Source organism: Callithrix jacchus, chromosome 2 (genome assembly GCF_049354715.1).
Source record: "Callithrix jacchus isolate 240 chromosome 2, calJac240_pri, whole genome shotgun sequence".
NCBI lineage: Eukaryota > Metazoa > Chordata > Mammalia > Primates > Cebidae > Callithrix > Callithrix jacchus.
In genome coordinates this window covers 47,102,762-47,123,993 of record NC_133503.1, presented here as the reverse complement: position 1 = coordinate 47,123,993, position 21,232 = coordinate 47,102,762, and the positions used below count along the sequence as shown (strand labels likewise).

Genomic DNA, 21,232 nt, shown 5'->3' with positions numbered 1-21,232 from the left:
CCTCCAACCAACAAACTAGCCACCAATATTCACTAAGCACAACTGGATAGATTATCAACTGGTGAATGGTTGCTTTTCATTGCTCTGGATGACTCAGTAGTTATCTCTTAGATGAGGCACTGTCTTTTTGTTCACTAATCTCTGACATCCTGATGCTACAACTAAAGCCTCCATTGTACTTAAAACCCTTACTTCTTTTCTTCCCTGAGCCCTCATTGTACAACACAAGAGCACCACCCAGATTTCCCTCTTACTTGGACAAGGGCATTTCTTGCTTCAAATATATGTTAACTGTACCCAAGTTATGATATTAATAAAGGCAAAGTGTGTCTGTTCTGATAGTGACTCTCATTAACAGGTCAGAGAAAGACATAATTTCTCACCTGACGATTCCCTGGACTGTACTGACTCTCCAGTTTTTTCTTCACGTTCAGAGTAACGCCGAGTACCGTTCTTAGGAATCCAGACTTCTTGGAGTTCTAGACTATCTTCTTCATCGTCGCTCTCTGAATCATGAACAGTAATTGGGGTTGGTTTTACTACACGCTGAAGACCACTGGGTCCTAAAAAAAAAAAAAGCACAGGCCTAACAGTTACTTTTTGTCCAGGAAAGGTTCTAATGCAAAGTACTGTTGCCTGGAATCAACAGAGATGCTTTGTGGCTCTATGCAGCCTCCCCTGGCACACATTTTAATTGATAATGCACGTGGATAAGATACTGTGAAAGCACCTTAACTCTAAACCATTATGTCAACATTAAGTACGACTAATATGCCAACCAACTTAATGCATTTCTAAAGGCAAATTAAAATAGAATATCATATAGCATCCCCTTGCAGGACCTTCACTATTTCAAAGAGTAGCATAAAATCATCCTAAAAATAATGTAAACAACAGTGATAATAATTTTAAAACTAAGCTACATATTTCTCTTGGCAAACATATGAGCCAAGGCTAAGTAAATCAAGATAAACTCAGAAATATAAGGGACTGGTAAACAAGTCTCTCTATTCTTTAACTGAGTATAGATCTATCTCATTAGATGTAGCAAATACATTTTGAAGGCTAGATGCATGTTACTTTTGGTTGAGTTTGTATATTTATGTAAAAAATGTTTTATCTGTCTGGCAGTGCAGCCTTTAAGCCTTATAACTCAGTACTGTCTGACAAGTGACTAATACTAGCTCCATCAATACATGTATATAAAAATGTTTTATCTGCTTGGCAGTACAGCTTTTAAGCCTAATCTTATAACCCAATACTCCCCGACAAGTGACTAATATTAGCTCCATCGATAAATGTATGCCCCAAGGAACCTAGCCATTTTCCTGTCACACTGTACAATGCCTGACACAGAGTAGGCACTTAATAAATATTTGTTTTTTTTTTTTTGAGATGGAGTTTCACTTTTGTTACCCAGGCTGGCGTGCAATGGCGTGATCTCGGCTCACCACAACCTCCGCCTCCTGGGTTCAGGCAATTCTCCTGCCTCAGCCTCCTGAGTAGCTGGGATTACAGGCACACGCCACCGTGCCCAGCTAATTTTTTGTATTTTTAGTAGAGACGGGGTTTCACCATGTTGACCAGGATGGTCTCAATCTCTTGACCTTGTGATCCACCCGCCTCGGCCTCCCAAAGTGCTGGGATTACAGGCGTGGATAAATATTTGTTAAATGAGTGCATCTGTAACACACTTAAAACAGGGTAGCGTATTTTCAATTCAAAGACAAGGTAGCATTCTAACAGGTAGGAAATGAGAAAACTTGAGTTTTCTCAATTTCAATTATGTCCTTTGATTACTGGCTGAGTGAACACATCATTTAAACTTTTTTTTTTGAGACGAGTCTCGCTCTGTCACCAATGCTGGAGTGCAATGGCACGATCTCGGCTCACCACAACCTCCTCCTCCTAGGTTCAAGCTATTGTCCTGCCTCAGGCTCCGGTGTAGCTGGGATTATAGCTGTGTGCCACCATGCCTGGCTAATTTTTGTATTTTTAGTAGAGAAGGGGTTTCACCATGTTGGTCAGGCTGGTCTCAAACTCCTGACCTCGTTCTGCCCGCCTCGGCCTCCCAAAGTGCTGGGATTTACAGGCGTGAGCCATGGTGCCCGGCCATTATTTAAACTTTTGAAAGAAAATTAATTTCTCCATCTGTAAAATGAAAGGTTATGCGAGTTAATGTTTAAGGGCCTAAGACTCTGTATCCTGTCGTAAGTCAGCCAATGCCAAACAGAGGCTAGGTTTAGGCCTGTTTAACAAACCAGGTCAACTTCTCAACTGCTCCTCCTCTCTAACTGAATTGAGGGGAGGGCAAAAGCAGAATATTTAATCTGGTCATTCATTTTTCCATCAAAAATTTGAGTACTTTCTTTTTCCACACATACATGGACACACACATGCACATGTGGCTATACAGAAAAAGAAAAAGCAGTTTTTGCCACAGTCAAAAACAATAAAGAACAAACTTTAGTTTTATATATATATATATATATATATGCAACAAAGAGAATACCAACAATGTATTACAGTTCTCAGTAATCAATAGCATAAGACACATCATTAGCTGACAGGTCAGAAAACAATCATTATCAGTGTCTCGTGTATTCCATTAGAGTTAGGCCATAGTTTCAGAATGATGAATGTGGGAAGGATCACATGATTACCTGCTTGTTCCTCATCAACATCCACAGGAATAATTGCCTGGCTGTGAGCTGGAGTATTATTTCCACTCTCGGCCACCACCTCTCCATCTTCTTGCACGATGTCTTCCATCTCATTTAATGCTTAAACAAAAATATATCCAAAGTAAAAACCAAGAGATGTATGAAAAACTACAATGGCAGGCAAAACCCGAGGCAGCCCTAAGGATTGAACAGTCCCACTGATTACTAGGCCTGCCCTGAAAGAAGAGCATATACTGCATATGCTGTGCTTGTTACTACAGACATTAAGAAATATCTAATCACTTTACAGGAGAGAAAATCCCGAGAAAGGATCATTTGGAGGAGAAAGCCTATCAAATTCATACAGTTAACAAAGAAACAAGGCAAAATACGATTAAGCCAAAAAGATACCATTCAGATTAATGTCACTGAATTATATGAGAGAGGTCTGAAATTTCATGGGGACGATGGGAATTTCTTTGGTTTTAAACATGCACAATAGCACACCTCCCCCTGAATAACTGACCAGCCCTGGTCTGCAATATTTATATTTCAGTTATTGACAAAATGAGAAATGACCTTGCCTAGAAACCTTTCATGATAAAAGCCAATCAATTTTCTTCTTTCATTCAATTCTGCAACTAACAATTATGAGTTGCAGTTAGTAATTAATGGGTACATAATCTATGGCAGGCTCTATGCTAAATGTTTATAGAAACATTTCCTTATTTCTTCTCATAGCAATCTTGCGAGGGCATGATTACTAGCCTCATTTTTGCATTTGAGGAAATGAAGGCCTAGAGGTTTTAATAGTTTGCTAGGATTTAAACTGGAGTTTCTAGAGCTTACGACACTACAGAAACTATGAGTAGGTGGGAAATTTATAGTCCTTGCTCTCAAAGAGGATGCACACATTCTGGAAGAGATATTAGACACATAGAATAAGGTCAGAATATACCTGCTAAGAGCTATAACAGTTCAAAATTGCAAAGGGAACATAGACAAGGAGCAACGAATTCTCTTACTGGGTGAAGGAAGGGTTCACTGAAATAAGGCGACATTTCGTATACTACCATTCCAGCAAGAATGCTACATTTTTCAGAAGAACAGTAGTTCAGTGACAACAAAAAACAGGTGTCTTTGTTGTGATAGGGTGTGAAAGAAAAATCAAGGCTGAAAAGGTAGGCTGGGCCCCAGATTGTTAAAAGCTTGGAAAGCCCTGCTAAAAAGCTTAGAATTCTTTGCTGTAGGCAGAGGGAAATCACTAGAAGGTTTTTATGCAGGGAATGGCATGAAAAGAAGTACACTCACATATCAATGTGATATGGTTTTGCAAAGCTGCTGAGCAACTGTTTTTAGGTTGCCAGAATAGCCTGTGCAAACATTTAATATGATACCCAAAAGCTCTTTAAACAATTACTTTCATTGCATTCATTTGAATACTTACTGAGCATCTACTACAATTTGTTAGTACTCCTTGGAGCTGAGAAATAGTGGTGATATTCAAGATCCCTAGTTTCATGGCTTACTCTCGTTGGGGGAGGAAAAATTTAAAAAATAAAAATAAAAACATCAGATAGTAATGCCTTATGTAACAAAAAGTGTGATATGACAATGAATAAACTGGTGGCTGCCTAAGATCAGATGTCAAGGAAAGACATCTCTGAAGTTAATATTTAAGCTAAGAACTAAAAGTCAAGAAGGAGACAGCCATGAAAAGATGGACAGAGGGAATTCTAAGAGGCAGCAGTTAGTGCAATGGTAGCCTCAAGCTGTCATGTTCAAACATGATGTAGTGGTGGAAGTAGTAAAAGATGACAGCAGGCCAGATCATACAATACTTGGTGGTCCACTTTAAGAACCTGGATCTTATTCTAAGCAATAGGAAGCTATATTAAGTAGTTTTGAGTAAGGTATCAATATTGCCTGGTTTGTTGTTAAAAGACTGCCCTGGCTGCTGTAAGAACTAATTTTAGCTGGGCAAGAAAACATAAAGGCCAGTTTGAAAGCTATTAAAACATTTAGGTTAGAAAAAAAAAATAAGGTCTGATATAATGGTAGTACAATGGGAAAGGAGAGACGTAGGCATAGTGGAGAGAGATTTTATTAAAAAAAAAAAATCTAACGTGTGTGTATATGTGTAAATAACAAATACAACTAAACATACTACCACCTGGAAGTAATCTGTGGAATCTAATGTTTTCTACTAATCTTCATTTCTCTACAAATGCTACCTTTGCGTCTGGTTTTCTTAGGCTTCCTCTTGTTGAAGCTGTTTAATCCTTAAATCCTGGCAGTTACGTATTGCTTTATGCAATTATGCTTTATACATTATGTATTTAGTCTTTGCTTCTCAGTCTTTAACAGTAAAGAAACTGTATTTGACAACAGTCCCAGGTAACTGCTGAAGTTGAATCCTTTCACAGTAATTACAGGTTCTTATATCAAAATAGCTTATCCTATATCTTGTGTATTGGGTTTTTATGCCAAATCTCTCATCTTCTGAAACCGTATTTATAAATCAAATTAAGATTTAGTTTCCATTTTCCTCTATTAAATCAAATACAGATACAAATTAAATCAAATATATTCTTGAATATCTGTTTGGTCCTTGCTGCACCAATATGTGATTTCACAATGGGAGGCATTCTCACTCTGTACTCAGAAGTCTATGGCAAAATAAGCTTCCAGTGAATCTGTGTGTCAACTCAAACCACAAATGAGTTCATAGGATTTGGGCAGTTCTATATTGCAACTTCAGTAAGTTTCCCACATATTGTCCCTGTTCTCTGAAGCGTAGATCTTTAGGGTGGTAGTGACCTGTACTATGTACCATAGCATTCAGGACAACAAGGCAAAGGGACAATATGTGACCATCTCCCCATCTCTTTTCCTTACTACCTGCTGGCTCTGCACTTTTGTTTTCGCATTTTTGAGGAAGATTGTTGGGGAAAGATTTTACCTAAGTTTGAAATGCTTGTAAGTATGCCATGGAAATAAAGTATAGAGTTAGATATAACCGCATTTACTTCAGAAAGTATAAAAGTCGGGCTGGAAATAAAGATTTGGATTTAATACCGTATAATTGGTACTAAAACCTTGAGCCTGAATAAAAAAGTGCAGAGAAAGATACGGACAAAAGTGGAATAAGGAGGTGGTATAAGCAAAGGAAAATGAGGTAGGAGAAAAATCAGCAAAATGATTTCAGAGATGCCAAGAGAAGAAAGTATCTCAAGAGTACACAAGTCTAGGCAACAAGGTCAAATGCTGCTGAGATGTCAAATTAGATCAAAGTGGAGAAATGATCTCCAGATTCAGTAAGATAATCACTAGTGACTTTGCCTAGAGGAGAGTTCTATAGCGACCAATTGAGATGAGAAAGTGAACACAATGCTGACAGATGATTCTTTTGTCTATACTCAGAGTGCCCTTAAAGGAAATCAGGCCCTGTACATAGTACATCTCATTGTAAAAGCAGGTACATAATATCAAGGCACCCTATTTCTCATTAATTACTGTGTGCAAGAGTAGGCAAATGTGAAACAACAAAAAGATGGATAGAAAAGATTCATTTTCCAGTTCCTAAGGGTCAACTGGGAAACTGGAAAATTTGGTAACAAAACAATCTCACATCATCTTCACTCATCACCAAAGGGAATGGATGGAGCACCATAACACATGAATTGGCATACAGCTATAGCTGTAAAGACCTAATGATTAAAGGTACGTGAAAGGTGCCAATGTCTAGCAAATAATTGGTATTAATCTTTCAGTTCTTCACATACCCAGAAATGGTCTTCATGTTCATCCTCTCCATTGGTCTAGGACACAATAAAAAATACTCCTTTGTCTAATCCTGAAAGTTAAGTCTCAGACCTCAAGAGTTACCACTCTACACTAATTCGCCAAGCATCTGTAATCCTTCCCATTCTGTAAGTATTCTCATATAGTCTGTGGACAAAAACAGTTTTGAAACAAGCAAGAAGATGGAAAAATTTCACCTACCCCCTCACGTTCCTCATCAACTAGCTTTCCTCAATGTGGAAAGTGACAAGTTAAAACAGAGGAAAAAAGGAACAGGATAAAGCCAGAAATACAATCCAAAGTAAAAATCATTTCTATCTGGAGCTCACAAAAGATCTGGGTTACCGTCAGCTGCAAACTGCTGCTCTCCTGGCTGCAGGTCTTGCCGAAAGTCATTCTCCTCATCTGAGTCATCTGGGTGATGATGATTGTTGTCATGGATGTTGGCATTGTTATTCTGGGCATTATTATCATTGTCGTTGTTGGAGTTCTGGTTACTAACAAGAGCTGATGAAACACCAATTCCTGTGCCTGCACTCAAACCAACTCGAGCACAACCCTAAGGTGAAACCAAAACACATAGGTTTATTAATTTGGGTTAATATATATCATTTCATTTTGAAAATCCCTTCATTTCACCTTTATATTAGAACAAGTATTTATATAGTACTTATTTATGAAATGCTTTCACATACACATAGAGAATCTCATTTAAGGCCAGCAACACTTCAAGATAGATACAGTTACTGGCTTGATTTACAGATGAGGAGGCACCCAAGGAGAAGAGATATGCCCAACAGCACATGGCAAATAGTACTGCCGCAATTTGAAACACAGGATTCTGACCTCAAATCCTGAGCTTTTCCCATTATACTGCACTGCTGCAACAGTGGGAATGTAATCATTAATGACTGACAAGAGAGAACATAATTGGTTGAAGGATTAAGTTTTTATTACCTTAAGAGTATAGAGTTATATGTTAAGCAGTTTTAAAATAACATTTTGTAGAACTGGGCAACCTCACATTTCCCATACAACTTAACAGAAAGAGAGCAGCAAAGTAGAACATTCCCCAAATAAATTCTTATTTATACTTTGGGTTCCTAATCAGATTTAATCTACCTACCAAATTTTATCATCTACCAACGAATTATCCCAGGTAATAATTTCTGTCTTAATTTCCTGCCTCATCCTTACCTTACCTTTTGTTTATATAGTAATGGAGGTGACTTCCACTTACTTTTTTTCTTTCCCTTCACAGAACCCTTAATACTCATTTACAAGAATGAGAGGCTATGCGTTATTGAAACCTTTATGTTTCTCTGAGGCAGCAAAAAGTCCAACTACAACACTGTAAAGGCATTATTATTGGAAAAAAAAAATCACAGGCTGTTTTTATTTTCTTTCCTGAAAATAAAATTTATTTTATTTATTATCAAAATAAATAAAATCTCCCTCAAATGTAACTTACCTTGGGTGGTTCACGAAACATCTGATCCAGTGAAATAAACTCTAGGCTGGGTAACAATTCAATAAACTGGCCAAAAGAGTCCAGCTTCAAAGCATGGCACCGCACTAGGTTGATATCAACCAATCGAGTCCATCTTGAGTGGTCTGTTGAAGAAATGACATGACCAGAGAAAAATCTAAGCAGCACTTTCCCCATTACTGATGAATTTTGATACAGGTAACAAAGACTTTCAAATCCTTTTTAAGTAACTTTTCCTTTTTTTCATGACTTCTAAAACCTGATGACTCTATATTATAATGTTTACATACCTAATTCCATTGTGAGAACTAAATGGCCTTGAATCCAAGTCAGCCCTGATTTAAATGTGATCCACTCAACAACCTACATGGCTTTTCAACAATAGGGCACTGAATTAAAAAATTATGGCATATTTACTTAATAGAACATTATGCAGCTATTTCAAAAGAAGGAAGGAGAGCTTAATATGCTTGCTGATATGGAAAACTCTCCAAATTATACTTAGTACAAAAAACAAGCTAAAGGACAGTGTATACACAGTAAGATCCTTTGGTATAATATAAATCATTTTTAAATGCTACACATATATATGCTGCAATATGCATAATTTGTCCAGAAAAATATACAAAAACTGTTGATGATGGTTACCTTGAGAAGAGGAGAGTTTTCATTTTGTACCTTTCTGTACTGTTTGAAATTTATCAAGTGCATGTATTATTTTTATTTTTTTAAGTGTTAACAGGAATTCTGAGTGATGGGATTATAGGCCATTTTTTGTTTTCTTCTTTATACTCTTCTGTATTTAAGAAAACAAACAAACCAAAAACCCAATAAATGTTATTTTTTTTAAAGTCATCTACACCTGCTACATCCTAAAGTTCATATTTCCCAGTAACTTCTTGGTTCAGCAGGGCCAAGGATAGAATTTAATTGCTGCTGGCACATGAGACATGACTATTTTAATGAGTGATCTTAGCAGAGCTCCCAAAGCCCTAAAACAGGCCTGGACAGTAGCTTTGTGAGGAAATACAGATCCCTGTGAAGTGACTCAACAGCAGAGGGGGCTGTTCTGCAGGTGTCAGTACAACTTTCTCAGACTCTCAATTTATTTAACGGTTTGTAAATTTCGGTATTTAAGAAGGGCCTTTTAAGACAACAGATGATGTTACTCTCTCTGAGAGGAAAATAAACTCCCACCGTAAGAAAAAATATGACGTGCAAAAGTCACCCTTCTATATACAGGAGATTAGAGAGGAGGTCTGAAATAGACTAGGATTTCTAGTCAATAGAAATTTTCATCTCAAGTTAATGTCACCTAATTAAAGTTGAACATACATACCTACTTTGTCCTTTCAGATGATGTGCCAGTGTGAAAGACAGTTCTGAGAAAACAACTATAATATCCTAAGTCCTAGGTAATTTATGCACCTAACCTAAAGAAGTACATATAAAGAACAGGGCTCATGAATTCATAACCTGGAGAGTATACATTTCTAGGCAGAGAACTTCAGAAGTTTAAAGAGGCATTGAATATACTTGCAACTTGGTTATCAAAGGTTACCAGAACTTGTATCAACAATCCAAATCCAAATGAAATACCTACATTTTACATTAGGAATGCAATCATATCACATATAGAAAACAAGGACAGTTGCATTATTTCAATATCAATAAACAGAGCTATATTTCTAAGTCTATAGTACCTGAGAGCCAATTGTATGAGTTGTGTAGATGAGGGCAGTTGTAAATTGCCAGGTATTTGATACAAGAAAAAACTTCATTGACTGCTTTCATCCCTATATCAGTGATGATACCGGGATTTTCTACCACATCAGCCAAACCATACTTCACCAGATCCGCATTAGCCATTCTGCCTAAAAAGAGAATTTAATTTTAAAAAAAGCCAAATTCTTGTTAGGGAGTACTATCAATTTTGAATCTTACCATGCAGTGTGTCTCTACCATCAATGTGTATCATCTGTTTATCATCAGGTTCAGATATAATTTTAGGATATGCATTCTGTATATATGGTAGCACTTCTTACACAAAATAAGAAATTATATTAAAAGTCAAAGGCGGTTAGTAAAAAATTATTGCTAATTGTTTAGAAAAGAAAACAGGCAAAAATTCTTAAAGCATAACTGAAGGACATATCATACTGGTTCATATGATGGTGAAGTTTTAGCTTTATCATTTAAAAGGAAAACAAAATCTTAAAAATGCAACTCCCTCACTGTAATAATGATGTTCTTGGAGGCTAGCGTGGATATGTGTAGAGAAGGGCAAACTCTGAGAATTTTTTAAGATTCACTGTTAGAAGCCATGGCACTGGTTAGTAACATCGATCTATACCCTTAAAGTGGACTTCTAACTCAAACACATGCCACCGGGCTTTAGTGCCTACTCTCTGGTTTGGGGATAAGTAAAGGAGGATCCTTTATCCTAGATCATGCCACTAGGAATCACATCTCATTCCTTGCCTCCTATCATTTCTGCCATCTGTCTGCCCCCGCACACTCGAAGATTTTGTTAGTTCACAGATACATCTTTAGTGACTAGAATAGTGCTGGGGATACAAGAGCTCAAAATATGCCTCTCAGAGTCTGCAATCAACCAATACACAGGACAAAGAAAACACTGCTGCCCTGGGGAAGCTTCCCTGAATATCACTAGGATTTACACCTTTAGCTACATGTTTAAAACAATCCATCTTCTCCAAACTTCCAGCTTTACTTTCCATATAGTCTTTCTCCTATCGTTCCTATTTTTGGTATTTCCTGGCATTTCCTACAGATTTCACTTTAATCCATCTCTTACAATTAAGCTGAGCTATTTTCTTTAGCTCCTGCCAAGGACCTTTTCCCTGCCCTTCGGACTTGAGATGAAACCCGACATTTTCCTTAAGATAGGGTAAACCTTGAACTGACCCTGATTCCTGGGCACTATCTGAATAAATGCCTAACATGACAAATCAATGTCTTGCATTTATTTTTTTGAGATGACCACCATGTTTCTGCTCTTGGGGTTTCCTGCTTGCCACAGTCCTTCAAAATCCTGATGACCCTACTTGAGATTCATTTTTGTTTTTCTTTTCAGCCCACAGGTCAGCTAAAAGTAAAAGCTATCATTTATTGAATACTTCCTAAGTGTCAGAGATTGCTGTAAATATATGTATCACTTTTCCCTTGATTCCTCAGAGCTACCCAAGAGAAAAGCAGGATATCACTTTTCTCCATTTAAAAAGTGAGAAGTAACTTGCTTAGGTCTCATGATTTGTAACAGGCCTCAATTCTCTCTCTCTCCCAAGTTCTAGGACTAAAGACTACTTTATACTGCTTCTGAAATTTTCACTGAGTTATATATCTCTGTCACTATCATATGAAGCTTACAGATCATAAATCCACATGAACAAAGAACTTTCTAAAGATTCATCTTTGGGTCATTGTCAGAAGACAAAGGAAACGTTCCCATTTATTTTGCCAGACCTTTTATGATAAGAAAGTGACTCAGGTTTTACCAGAGGCTAGTCCCCACTTCTTGGAGAGATGCTTCAAATCTAAATTACTGAAAAGAGAAAAACCGAGAGAGTGTGATGCAGTGACCTCGCCACTCTTGACATCGTACATACGAAGTACCAGGGACCTATTCTGAAACAGAGAATCCCAGGCCATCTTTGGAGAGATGGAAGATAGTATGCATATGGGAGAAAGGGTTAAACTGTGACAAATAAGAAGAGAATGACAATATAAACGTCAACTAACAGACTATTAAGTATGAAACAGAACACGAAACAAGTTGTGTTGAAAACTATGAGATAAAGGTAGTCAAAGGGGAGGGCCAGCGGGGGGCGGGGAACTGGGGAGGAATAGCCTGGGGAGAAATGCCAAATGTGGGTGAAGGGGAGAAAGGAAGCAAAACACACTGCCATGTGTGTACCTATGCAACTGTCTTGCATGTTCTGCACATGTACCCCAAAACCTAAAATGCAATAAAAAATTAAAAAAAAAAAAAAAAAAAAAAGGTAGTCAAGAAGGTATTTTTATGGTATTGAAAATGTATACTGAGGAGAAAAAAAATTTGATCTCCAAGATCACTCTTGGAAGCAATTCTTCAAGAGACCTAAATGTGGTCATCCTGAAGATACACAATATGTCAAGTTCTGAGCTTTGGGAAAAAACGAAAAACAAAATTATAGAAAACATACACATTTCAAAGCTAATAATTTTAAGTTACTATACAAACATTGCAGAAACATAGAAAATGTTAGAAACTTCATTCAAAATCAGAAAACCTTGATATCATATATATTAATTTTATATAAACTCACTGTACTAGTTAGCATTTTAAAGCTATTTTGGAGAAAAGCTGACTTTTTCCAAAGCTATACAGATTTAAAGTTATTCTTCTGCAAACTATCTAGAAAAGGATGACTTGACTTTTTAATCACCTATATTGAGTACTGTGAACAACAAAAATTAAACAAAAAACCACACAATATTATTGCAATATATATTAGAAATGAAAAAGGCAAACAATCATGTTTTTTTGAGCTATACCATCCTGATAGGAAGAATTAAGCCTTCTTTGTTTTTCTATAATACAAACTAGATCCAAAGAAAAAATGTCATCTGGTATGATAATGAGAGTTCAAGAAAGACTTGTTGCAAATCAGATGGGAAGAAAATGATCTCTTGCATAAATAAAAACATGTTGGTGATGAACATTTTTTTATATCTTATTGATGCCATATGGAAAAATAGTTTGAATAATGAATTGACATGCATTCAAACCCAAAGAAATGAGTTCTCAATTGCAAATGCATAAGAAAATGCTGTGAACAGGCTTTCCAACAGCAATCATCATTAAATGAATACTGACCATTATGTGCTCACACTATCTGGAAAATCCAGAACCCCCAGCGAGTTTATTATGGAAATGAAGAGCATGGGCAGGGAATGGGACCTCATCTGAGAGGTCCATCAAAAGCTTCAAGAAGTGTGGCAGATCAAATTCAACAATGGAACCAAGGATGACATTCTGTGAAAAAAATGAAGCAGAATGGGAAAGAAACTTGGGCAGTAAAGTGGAGACAATATCAAATGTAGATAAGGTTCTTTTCTTGGTGTACTGTTAGTAACTGTATTTTCCATAATATGCTAAAATCAGAGGCAATATAAAAAAAATCAGACATTTCTAATTTAAAAGTTTATTTTTCAAGATGTGAGAGTACCTAAGATTTTAAGTTGTCTTGTGTTCAAAAAAATATGGTGGAACCCAATTCAGATTTCAGTTTGTCAGGTAAATTACCTACAGTAATTCTAGGAATTAAAATGGGATAAATCTTACTCTGCAGCAAAAATTCATCTACATATCCTAGATGAAGAGTTTCAAACTGAGGGAACTCCAACTCTGCCATCTTTAGGGCAGAAAAGACACCATCTTTGGTTAGGGAAGGCTGGATCCGAACTTCATGTAACCTGTGAATAAAGAGATAGAACGTATCAGAGTAAAACAAAAGCCATCAGAATCAAAGATTCCTCCTAATGTAAGTGTATTAGTCCATTTTCATGCTGCTGACAAAGACATACCTGAGACTGGGAAGAAACAGATGTTTTAATGGACTTACAGTTCCACATGAAAGCTGAGGAGGCCTCACAATCATGGTGGAAAGCAAAAAGGAGCAAGTTACATCTTACATGGATGGCAGCAGGCAAATAAAGAAAGGCTGTACTGGGAAACTCCCATTTTTAAAACCAACAGATCTCGTGAGTCTTACTCACTATGACGAGAACAGCACAAGAAACACCATCCCCATGATTTAGTTATCTCCTACTGGGTCCCTCCAACAACACATGGGAATTATGGGAGCCACAAGATGAGATATGGGTGGGGACAGAGAGCCAAATCATATCAGTAAGACTCTGAAAGAAGTTTGTGACTTTAGTGAAGTGTTACATCACTAAAGTGCTTTTTTGTGCATGACACCAGCCATGGGCTTCTTTATTGAGCACCAGATTTTCAGTACAAGTTGCCACAGAAGGAGGGGTTTAGATTTAACCATGCCCATGTGCAAGGGTGCTGGTCCCTATCCAGCGCACATAATCAGAGAAGTGATACAGCCCTGCCGAGGTATATGTATGTGCAGAAATGGACACACAGGCTTCAGGAGCATCAGTAACTGACCATTGGGATCATGGTCTTCTTGGAAGGAAAAAAATTAAGAATGTTTAAGATGTCACCAACCTCCCTCCCATCTCCACCATTAAATAAAACAAAAACAAAAACAGATATTTTCTTCAAAGGAGTATTTACAAAGTTTAAGTGAGTCTTAGGCAGTACATTGAAGCTATGCATTAAATAACCATTAATTACATGGTAAGAATCTTATATCCTTTCAAGAACTTTCCTAAACCTGAAGAGTTAATGTAAGACTGCATCTGGTGGCTAGTATTTGACATCTTGCTTAGGACAGCTGTTAATGTATTTGCATTTTAACAAAGAGTATAGTTTTACAGTAGGTAACAATATCTACTTAAACTTAGAAATACTATTTTATTTACAATTCTAGTCAATATTCCCTTGATGGAAAAAGTTTTATTTCTGAATAAATTTTTAAAATAGTGAATTTAAAGAAAATACTATAAAATAAAAGTGGAGGTCGAACTTTGTTATGTAAGAAATAGCAAATGTGGCATGAAGTGATATAACCACTTGGATAACAAATACAGAGGTGTTACAAGGTCAGATATTGGAAAAGCTGATTTAAAACACTGATTTCTGAATAGTAAATATTATCACCAACTAACTAAAACAGTTCAGAAAATCATCCAGAGATTGAGATTGTAGTCCTGAGAGGACTACAGATACCAGAGCTTCAATGCTAACTTCATTTGGACTCTCAGCCATTTCCAGAAATTCCCTGCTTTTCTCTGATACAAGACCATGCCACTCTGGAGCTTGCTAGTATGCAGCTCCACTGATCACCAGTTATAACATTAAGACTACCATGATGTTATACTTACCTGTTATTTAAACAACTTCTTTGTATTTTAAAGTTGAGCAAGACTTGATGGAACGTACATACATACATACACACATATTCCCCCAATTTTTTGTTAAACAGGAAAAAATACAATACTTCTAAAGTGAAAGACACAATACAAAGAGGAAACATACCTACGGGCAGCAGTAATGATGAGGTAACCAAGATCGACTTCAAGAGCATTTTTGCAAGCTCCTAGAACAATAGTGTGCAAATTTCTAAAACCACCTAAAGAGGAGGAAGAAAAACAACATGTGTTTCTTTTGACCATTGTGCTTTTAGTGAAGTATTTAGATATTATAGATTATGAAGTATTATCTTAGATGATAATTATTCATTTAAAGTAAATCTAAGCTTTGTTTTTGGATTGAAATTAATATCATAAGATGAATTATAAGTCATCTAAAAAGACATGAAAGCAGAACCTCATTTTGAAAAGACATTCTGATGGCATCTGAAAGCTACTCTAAACAATTTAGACTGTTAAGTAAGGATTTTTAGAAAGTCAGACTGATAAAAGAATTGTAAAAAAAGAAATCCTGCCATTTCCGGCCAAATTCTGAATCTCCAAATATCATAAGAAACAAGACCTGCACCACTTTAACTGATTTTTAAATGTTTCTGAAACTTATATTTACTTAAAAAAAAGAACATAAATTACTAATGTATAGCTCAAAGAAATGATTGATTTGTCTGTTTTAAACTTTTATAAATGAAATCACAAAGTATGTACACTTTTGTGTCTGGCTTCATTTACTTAACATTCTGTTTATGAGATTCATCCATATCGCTGTATAGCTGTAGTCTGTTGATTCTTATTCCTGTACAGTATTCTGTTATATGAATATGCCACAATCTATCCATTCTATTGCTGATAGGCATCTTTCCATTTTGGGATGATTAGGAACAGTGCTTCTATGAACAATTGTAAAAGTGTCTTTCGGTGAACATCTGTAAACATTTCTGTTGGGTTTAAAGCCAGGAATGTAACTGTTGCTATGTGTATCACTAACTTTAGCAGATACTACCAAACAGTATTTCAAAGTGGTTGCATGAATTTATATTCTGACGATCAGTGTATAAAAAGCCCTGTTGCTCCACATCCTAGCCAACATTACTGTTTTTATCTTTTTCATATTAGTCATGAGTAGGCATAGTCATTTTAGTGCTTGAATAAACACTGTAATTTCAATTTACATTTCCTTAACGATTAGTGAACTTTATCATTTTTTCATGTTTATTGGCCTCTTATACGAAAGCTTTTCTATTCAAATCTTTTCCCATTTTCTCTACTGAGTTGCCTGCCTTTTTCTTTTTAATCCCAGGAGTCCTTTACATCTTCCCAATATCCGTATCTGTGCTACAAACAACTTCTCCCATTCTGCAGCCTGGCTTTTCACTGTCTTAATCATGCCTTTTGATGGGCAAAATATATATACATATATACACATATATATGTATATGTATATATATATACACATATATACATATAAATTTTAATTTGGTACAGCTTATCAGCCTTTTCTTTATGGTAAATGTCTTTTGGTGTCCTGTTTAAGATGCCTTTGTGTACTCAAGATCAACAAGACATTCTTCTAAGTTGTTTTAAATTTCATTTTTAAAATTGTTAACATTTAAATCTATGATCCATGTAGAATTAATTTTTTGTGAGGTATGCTGACTCCATGAGTAAAATACCAAAGCAGTGTCACCCTTAAAAACCAATTCGAGAAGAAAACTCTCTGTTTCTTTTTTAGGACTTTTATACAAACTCAGCTTTTAACATCTCTCTCCAGGTCTTCTGTCTAATGAATGGACCGCCCCCGCCCCCCTAGCCTTCTTTTTGTTTTTGACTTTTATCTTGTTAACTATTGCCATCAATCAAAATACTGTTGGTCTTAAAGAGGTTGTTTCATCCCCATAATAAAGTACACTTATACTACACTTGACTGACAAAATGTCTAGAAATGTAGTGTTTACTCATCATTTTATTCCAACAGTATTAACTATTATGTCTATTTGTTAACAATGGTACTTGATGACTTTCCATTTTATTTTAGAGAGCAAAAGTTAGATTTTTGGTTTCCAACTATTAATCATCCATCTTGCTAAACCACTAATTTTTTTTCCTGCAATGAGATGATTAACATAGAGCACATTGTTACTTATTATTTATCTATAGTTAAGTACACACAGAATAAAACTATTTTTCCTTCAAATACCATCATAAATCAATATCCAAGTGATATAATAAAAGTATTTTTTTATACTATTAAGTATTAACTGATAGATTTTAACATTACTAATGCCTAAATTTTTGGGGAAGCCTAGGCTGTACTAGTCATAAAACATCACCAAAGAACACTATCCCTGTTAACATTTCTAAGAAAGATTCCAAATATAAGAGGAAGTATTATTAGCTATGTAAAAGTCAAAACAAGCTAGAAAACATGCCTTATCTCTACTATTTTAAGAAAGTTTAATGTGCACAAAAAGAAAATGAATACTAGTTATGCTCCACTGATGAGCATTTTCTCTTTAAAAGACTTGCAAGAGAAGTTAAATAAAAGCTTAATGATGTTTATTAAGTTGATTTTAAAAATATTTAGTAACTAAGGAAAATGAATACCTGATCTCCAACTGTCTTCAACAACATGTTGGATAAGACCTCCAAGGAAAGGAACTCGAACCATTTCTAAGTGTTCCAAGTTTCGGGCAGAGGCTAAGCCTGTCACTAAAGGGACATATTTCAAAGAATTTGTGGGTCCTGGAAAAAAAAAAAATCTTTGATAGAACAATGTAAAATGCCTTAAAATAAATTTTCAAATCAGTGAAAGACATGTATAACTTATAAACTCTATGTCTTAAAATGACAGCCAAACTGGCTCCCTGCAATCTAGTTCTTATTACTATATACTTACTTGGCATAAAGAACTTTCAGTAACACTGAAGAGAGATGTAGTATTCCGTAAATTCTCTAAAGGCTCAATAGTTTTGAACTCAAACTAACTAAAGGAAAAAAAGTAAAGATAAAAATGTGATCCTTCACTCAAGTAAACAGCGCAATCATTTAATCATCTCTCGCTATGACCAGTGTTGCATTAGATACTATAGAAGATAACAAAAGATATGGTCCTGTCCATCAAAAGACCTGCAGTTGACATGGAGGTAGAACATAAATAATTAGAGAGAAATAAAAAGGCGAACTGCATCAAGTATAAAAATATGATCTGCCGTACTCCATGAGAAAGAAGAAAGAGGACAAACGTAAGTTGGAAAAGGCAGAACCTGAAGAATGCATACAAAAAAAGAGAGAGTGCATATGTCAGGATAAGGAAACAACAATATAGCATAAGAGAAGACACTGAGGTGGAAAGCTGTATGGCCATCCAGGAAACAATGAATAATCATATGTGATGATGAAAGAAAGTGTGTCTTGGAAAGGTATGAGAATAAGGCTAACAAGAGGAATCCTGGTTATTAAGACCTTGAAGCAGAGTAGTTCCCACTTAATGCTCTATTGCAGGGGTGTCCACTCTTTTGACTTCGCTGGCCACACTGGAAGAGGAAGAATTACCTTGGGCCACACATAAAATAAACTAACATTAAAGTCAGCAGATGAGCTGGGTGGGGGCGGGGAAGGTCTGTGGATCAATTTCATAATGTTTTAAGAAAGTTTAAGAATTTGTATTGGGTATCATGTGGGACATGGCCAGCAGACCATGGGTTGGACAAGCTTGCTCTAGGGGAACAGGGACACTAAGGTTTCTGTTTAGAAGAATAAAGTCCTAAGTTATGTTTAAGGTAGATTAAATAAGCCAACTATTTACATGCAGAATGATTTGGACACCAGCAACAAACAAAGAAGTCTGAAATCTAATAAAACAATCCTATGAAAAGTAAAAAGTGCCTATAAGAAACACAGAGATATTCTGAGTTGTTTTTGTTTTGTTTTGTTTTTGCTGAGGTCAAACACAAATCATATTTCTAATGTCTTTAAAACAAAAAATACATTTATCTTCACAAGATGAGTAAGATATAAGACATAAATAGTAACAGCATAATATAATTGTATTTACAAATGTAGCTACTGGAGTTTGCTTCAGAATATTATTAGAACAGTTTATGTTTAATTCCACCATAAGTGTGTACAATTACCTGCACAGTTCCTCATGACGAAAGTTCTTAAGCTGATACAAAGGAAGTCTTTAAATGGCTGTGGTTTAGTGAGTCTTACCCACTTCATATAAAGGTGCCTTAGCATTGGGATACAGGGAATTTCAGGAACATTTACCCCTAAAATACAAATATAAAAAAAAAACAAACAAGAAAAATCACAAAAATATACATCTTGCATGTAAGTTCAAGAGTCTATTTTTCATACTAACAGTTTAACCTTCAAGGATTTTTATCAGAACAAATTACACAAAATCTATCAAGTTTGCCTTACTTAAAACAGGCTTATAAAGAACAGTTTATGTAAACTACAAACTGACTTAATTTTTTTAGAAAAGGCCAGTGGGAAGATAGTGTTTAAAAAGTATTTCTATATTTTAGAAATGTAAGTCTTTCACATAATCTTACAATTCTTCTACATTTTTCCCAGAAGAGGTAAAGTGAAAATGGATTACTGAAAGCAAAACTATAAAGATGGACATGGAACACACAAATTTACTATTTGACTACCAATGTCCACTGCCCCCCAGTAGGATAACTAAATTTCTCAGCTCAAAGTCAGATAGATGGATTTAAATATGCAAATAGACAGATGTCTGGAAGACAGCCAGACATGGAGCTTTAAAACTTGTTTTCTACAAATACATGACTCTTAAGGATTTGTAAATATGTCGTAGAAGCCAGCCAGCATGGCTCTGAGAAAAGCAGAAACCTCACAGTCTTTTATTTTAGAATTTCAAATTGGTAAAGGTTTATGCATGGGATCCATGAGTGGCTTCATACTAGGGCCATGATCAGAAGAAGGGAGGTGTAGTATGAGGTGAAGAAATACAGGAAATATATGACAGAAGATGAAAGCCAAGGAAGGGACACAAATTTATAAAAGAAATCCAAGGATCCAGGATGATGGCATTTAACGAACAGTAGCCAGCAAAATCGTTTAATGCAATTTTTAAATTTGATACTATAGAAGCTCTGCTAGCAAGTATAACTAGAGAATTGGAGTACCTGAATGGTCAGTTCTTTAAAGGCTAAATTCTGCCAAATGTTCTTATTGTAACCTTCAAGGATTAACCCTTAACCTGTTCCTCTGAAAACAGCAGTTAAATTTAGCTTGAATTATGCACACACATTGTATAGCAACAAATGGGAAGTAAAATTAAGGATAAGACAAAAAAGCAGAAATGAGGTACAGATTGAGATGTAAGACGCAGAAGTCACAAAGGTAAGTTTAGCATCTATTTTAATACTGTGAAGATGATCGTACTGATTGCACTGATTAGGAAACCCAAGGTAGCAAGGGTGAGACAGATGGAGAGAAGACAGCATACTATAGACCCAATCCACTTTTTGTCCCAAACTCCCTCTATAAACAAAGGACATAACTGCCCATACTCCTAGTAATGTTCATTTTTATTAATTTAGTACACACCTTTGCATCACCATCATACAGTGTTAAACTGTTAAATGATTCCCATAAATTAATGCATTTTAATAAAATTTACCCTGTACTTGTATTTACAATGAACTGTGACAGGCATTGTAGAAAACATAAAGATATGAAAATAAGTCTTTGACGTTAAAAAGTTTATTTTATAAACTTCAGATACTACAGATTTCTTTTACATCTAAAAATCCAGTGTCAAACTAGACATCACTCCCTGATCTTATAAACGAAAGGTTGCTAAAAATCTTCTTCCATAATTGTGTATCTAAGTCTTATTTAAGACCAACTGTTTATCATTCCTGATGCCCTCCCTTTACCACCTGAGTTTCAGAGATTTCCAGTTCTTTGGACCGTCCCAATACCTAGAATAATGCTTAAAACATATATATTCTCTATGTATATATATCTATGTGTATATGTGTGTGTGTGTATATATGTGTATATATACGCATATATATACACACAGAATAAAGGAGTAAACAAATATTAAAGGCTAGACTGTATTAACAGGGATTCCCCCCAAATTCCTTTCAGCAGTCTAAGCCAAAAGTGACAAATTTGAGAAATATTTACACTTTTTACTTAACTTGAAGTTATTTGTATATAATTT

The 21,232-nt window shown here is 35.7% G+C and overlaps 1 protein-coding gene across 15 annotated transcripts in view; it reads right to left on the bottom strand.

The window, feature by feature from the left end:
• The window catches only part of FBXO38 (F-box protein 38), a 77,660-nt gene that overhangs the window by 16,382 nt on the left and 40,046 nt on the right, over positions 1 to 21,232 (bottom strand). For all 15 annotated transcript variants that reach the window (XM_035287985.3, XM_035287994.2, XM_035288008.3 and 12 more), the window contains exons 6-14: positions 19,158 to 19,295; positions 17,629 to 17,766; positions 15,134 to 15,227; positions 13,304 to 13,434; positions 9,660 to 9,830; positions 7,939 to 8,081; positions 6,813 to 7,026; positions 2,664 to 2,783; positions 384 to 563 (exon numbers count right to left, since the gene is read on the bottom strand). In XM_035287985.3, the coding sequence (XP_035143876.1) occupies positions 384 to 563; positions 2,664 to 2,783; positions 6,813 to 7,026; positions 7,939 to 8,081; positions 9,660 to 9,830; positions 13,304 to 13,434; positions 15,134 to 15,227; positions 17,629 to 17,766; positions 19,158 to 19,295 (1,329 nt within the window). The remainder of the gene's footprint in view (positions 1 to 383; positions 564 to 2,663; positions 2,784 to 6,812; positions 7,027 to 7,938; positions 8,082 to 9,659; positions 9,831 to 13,303; positions 13,435 to 15,133; positions 15,228 to 17,628; positions 17,767 to 19,157; positions 19,296 to 21,232) is intronic.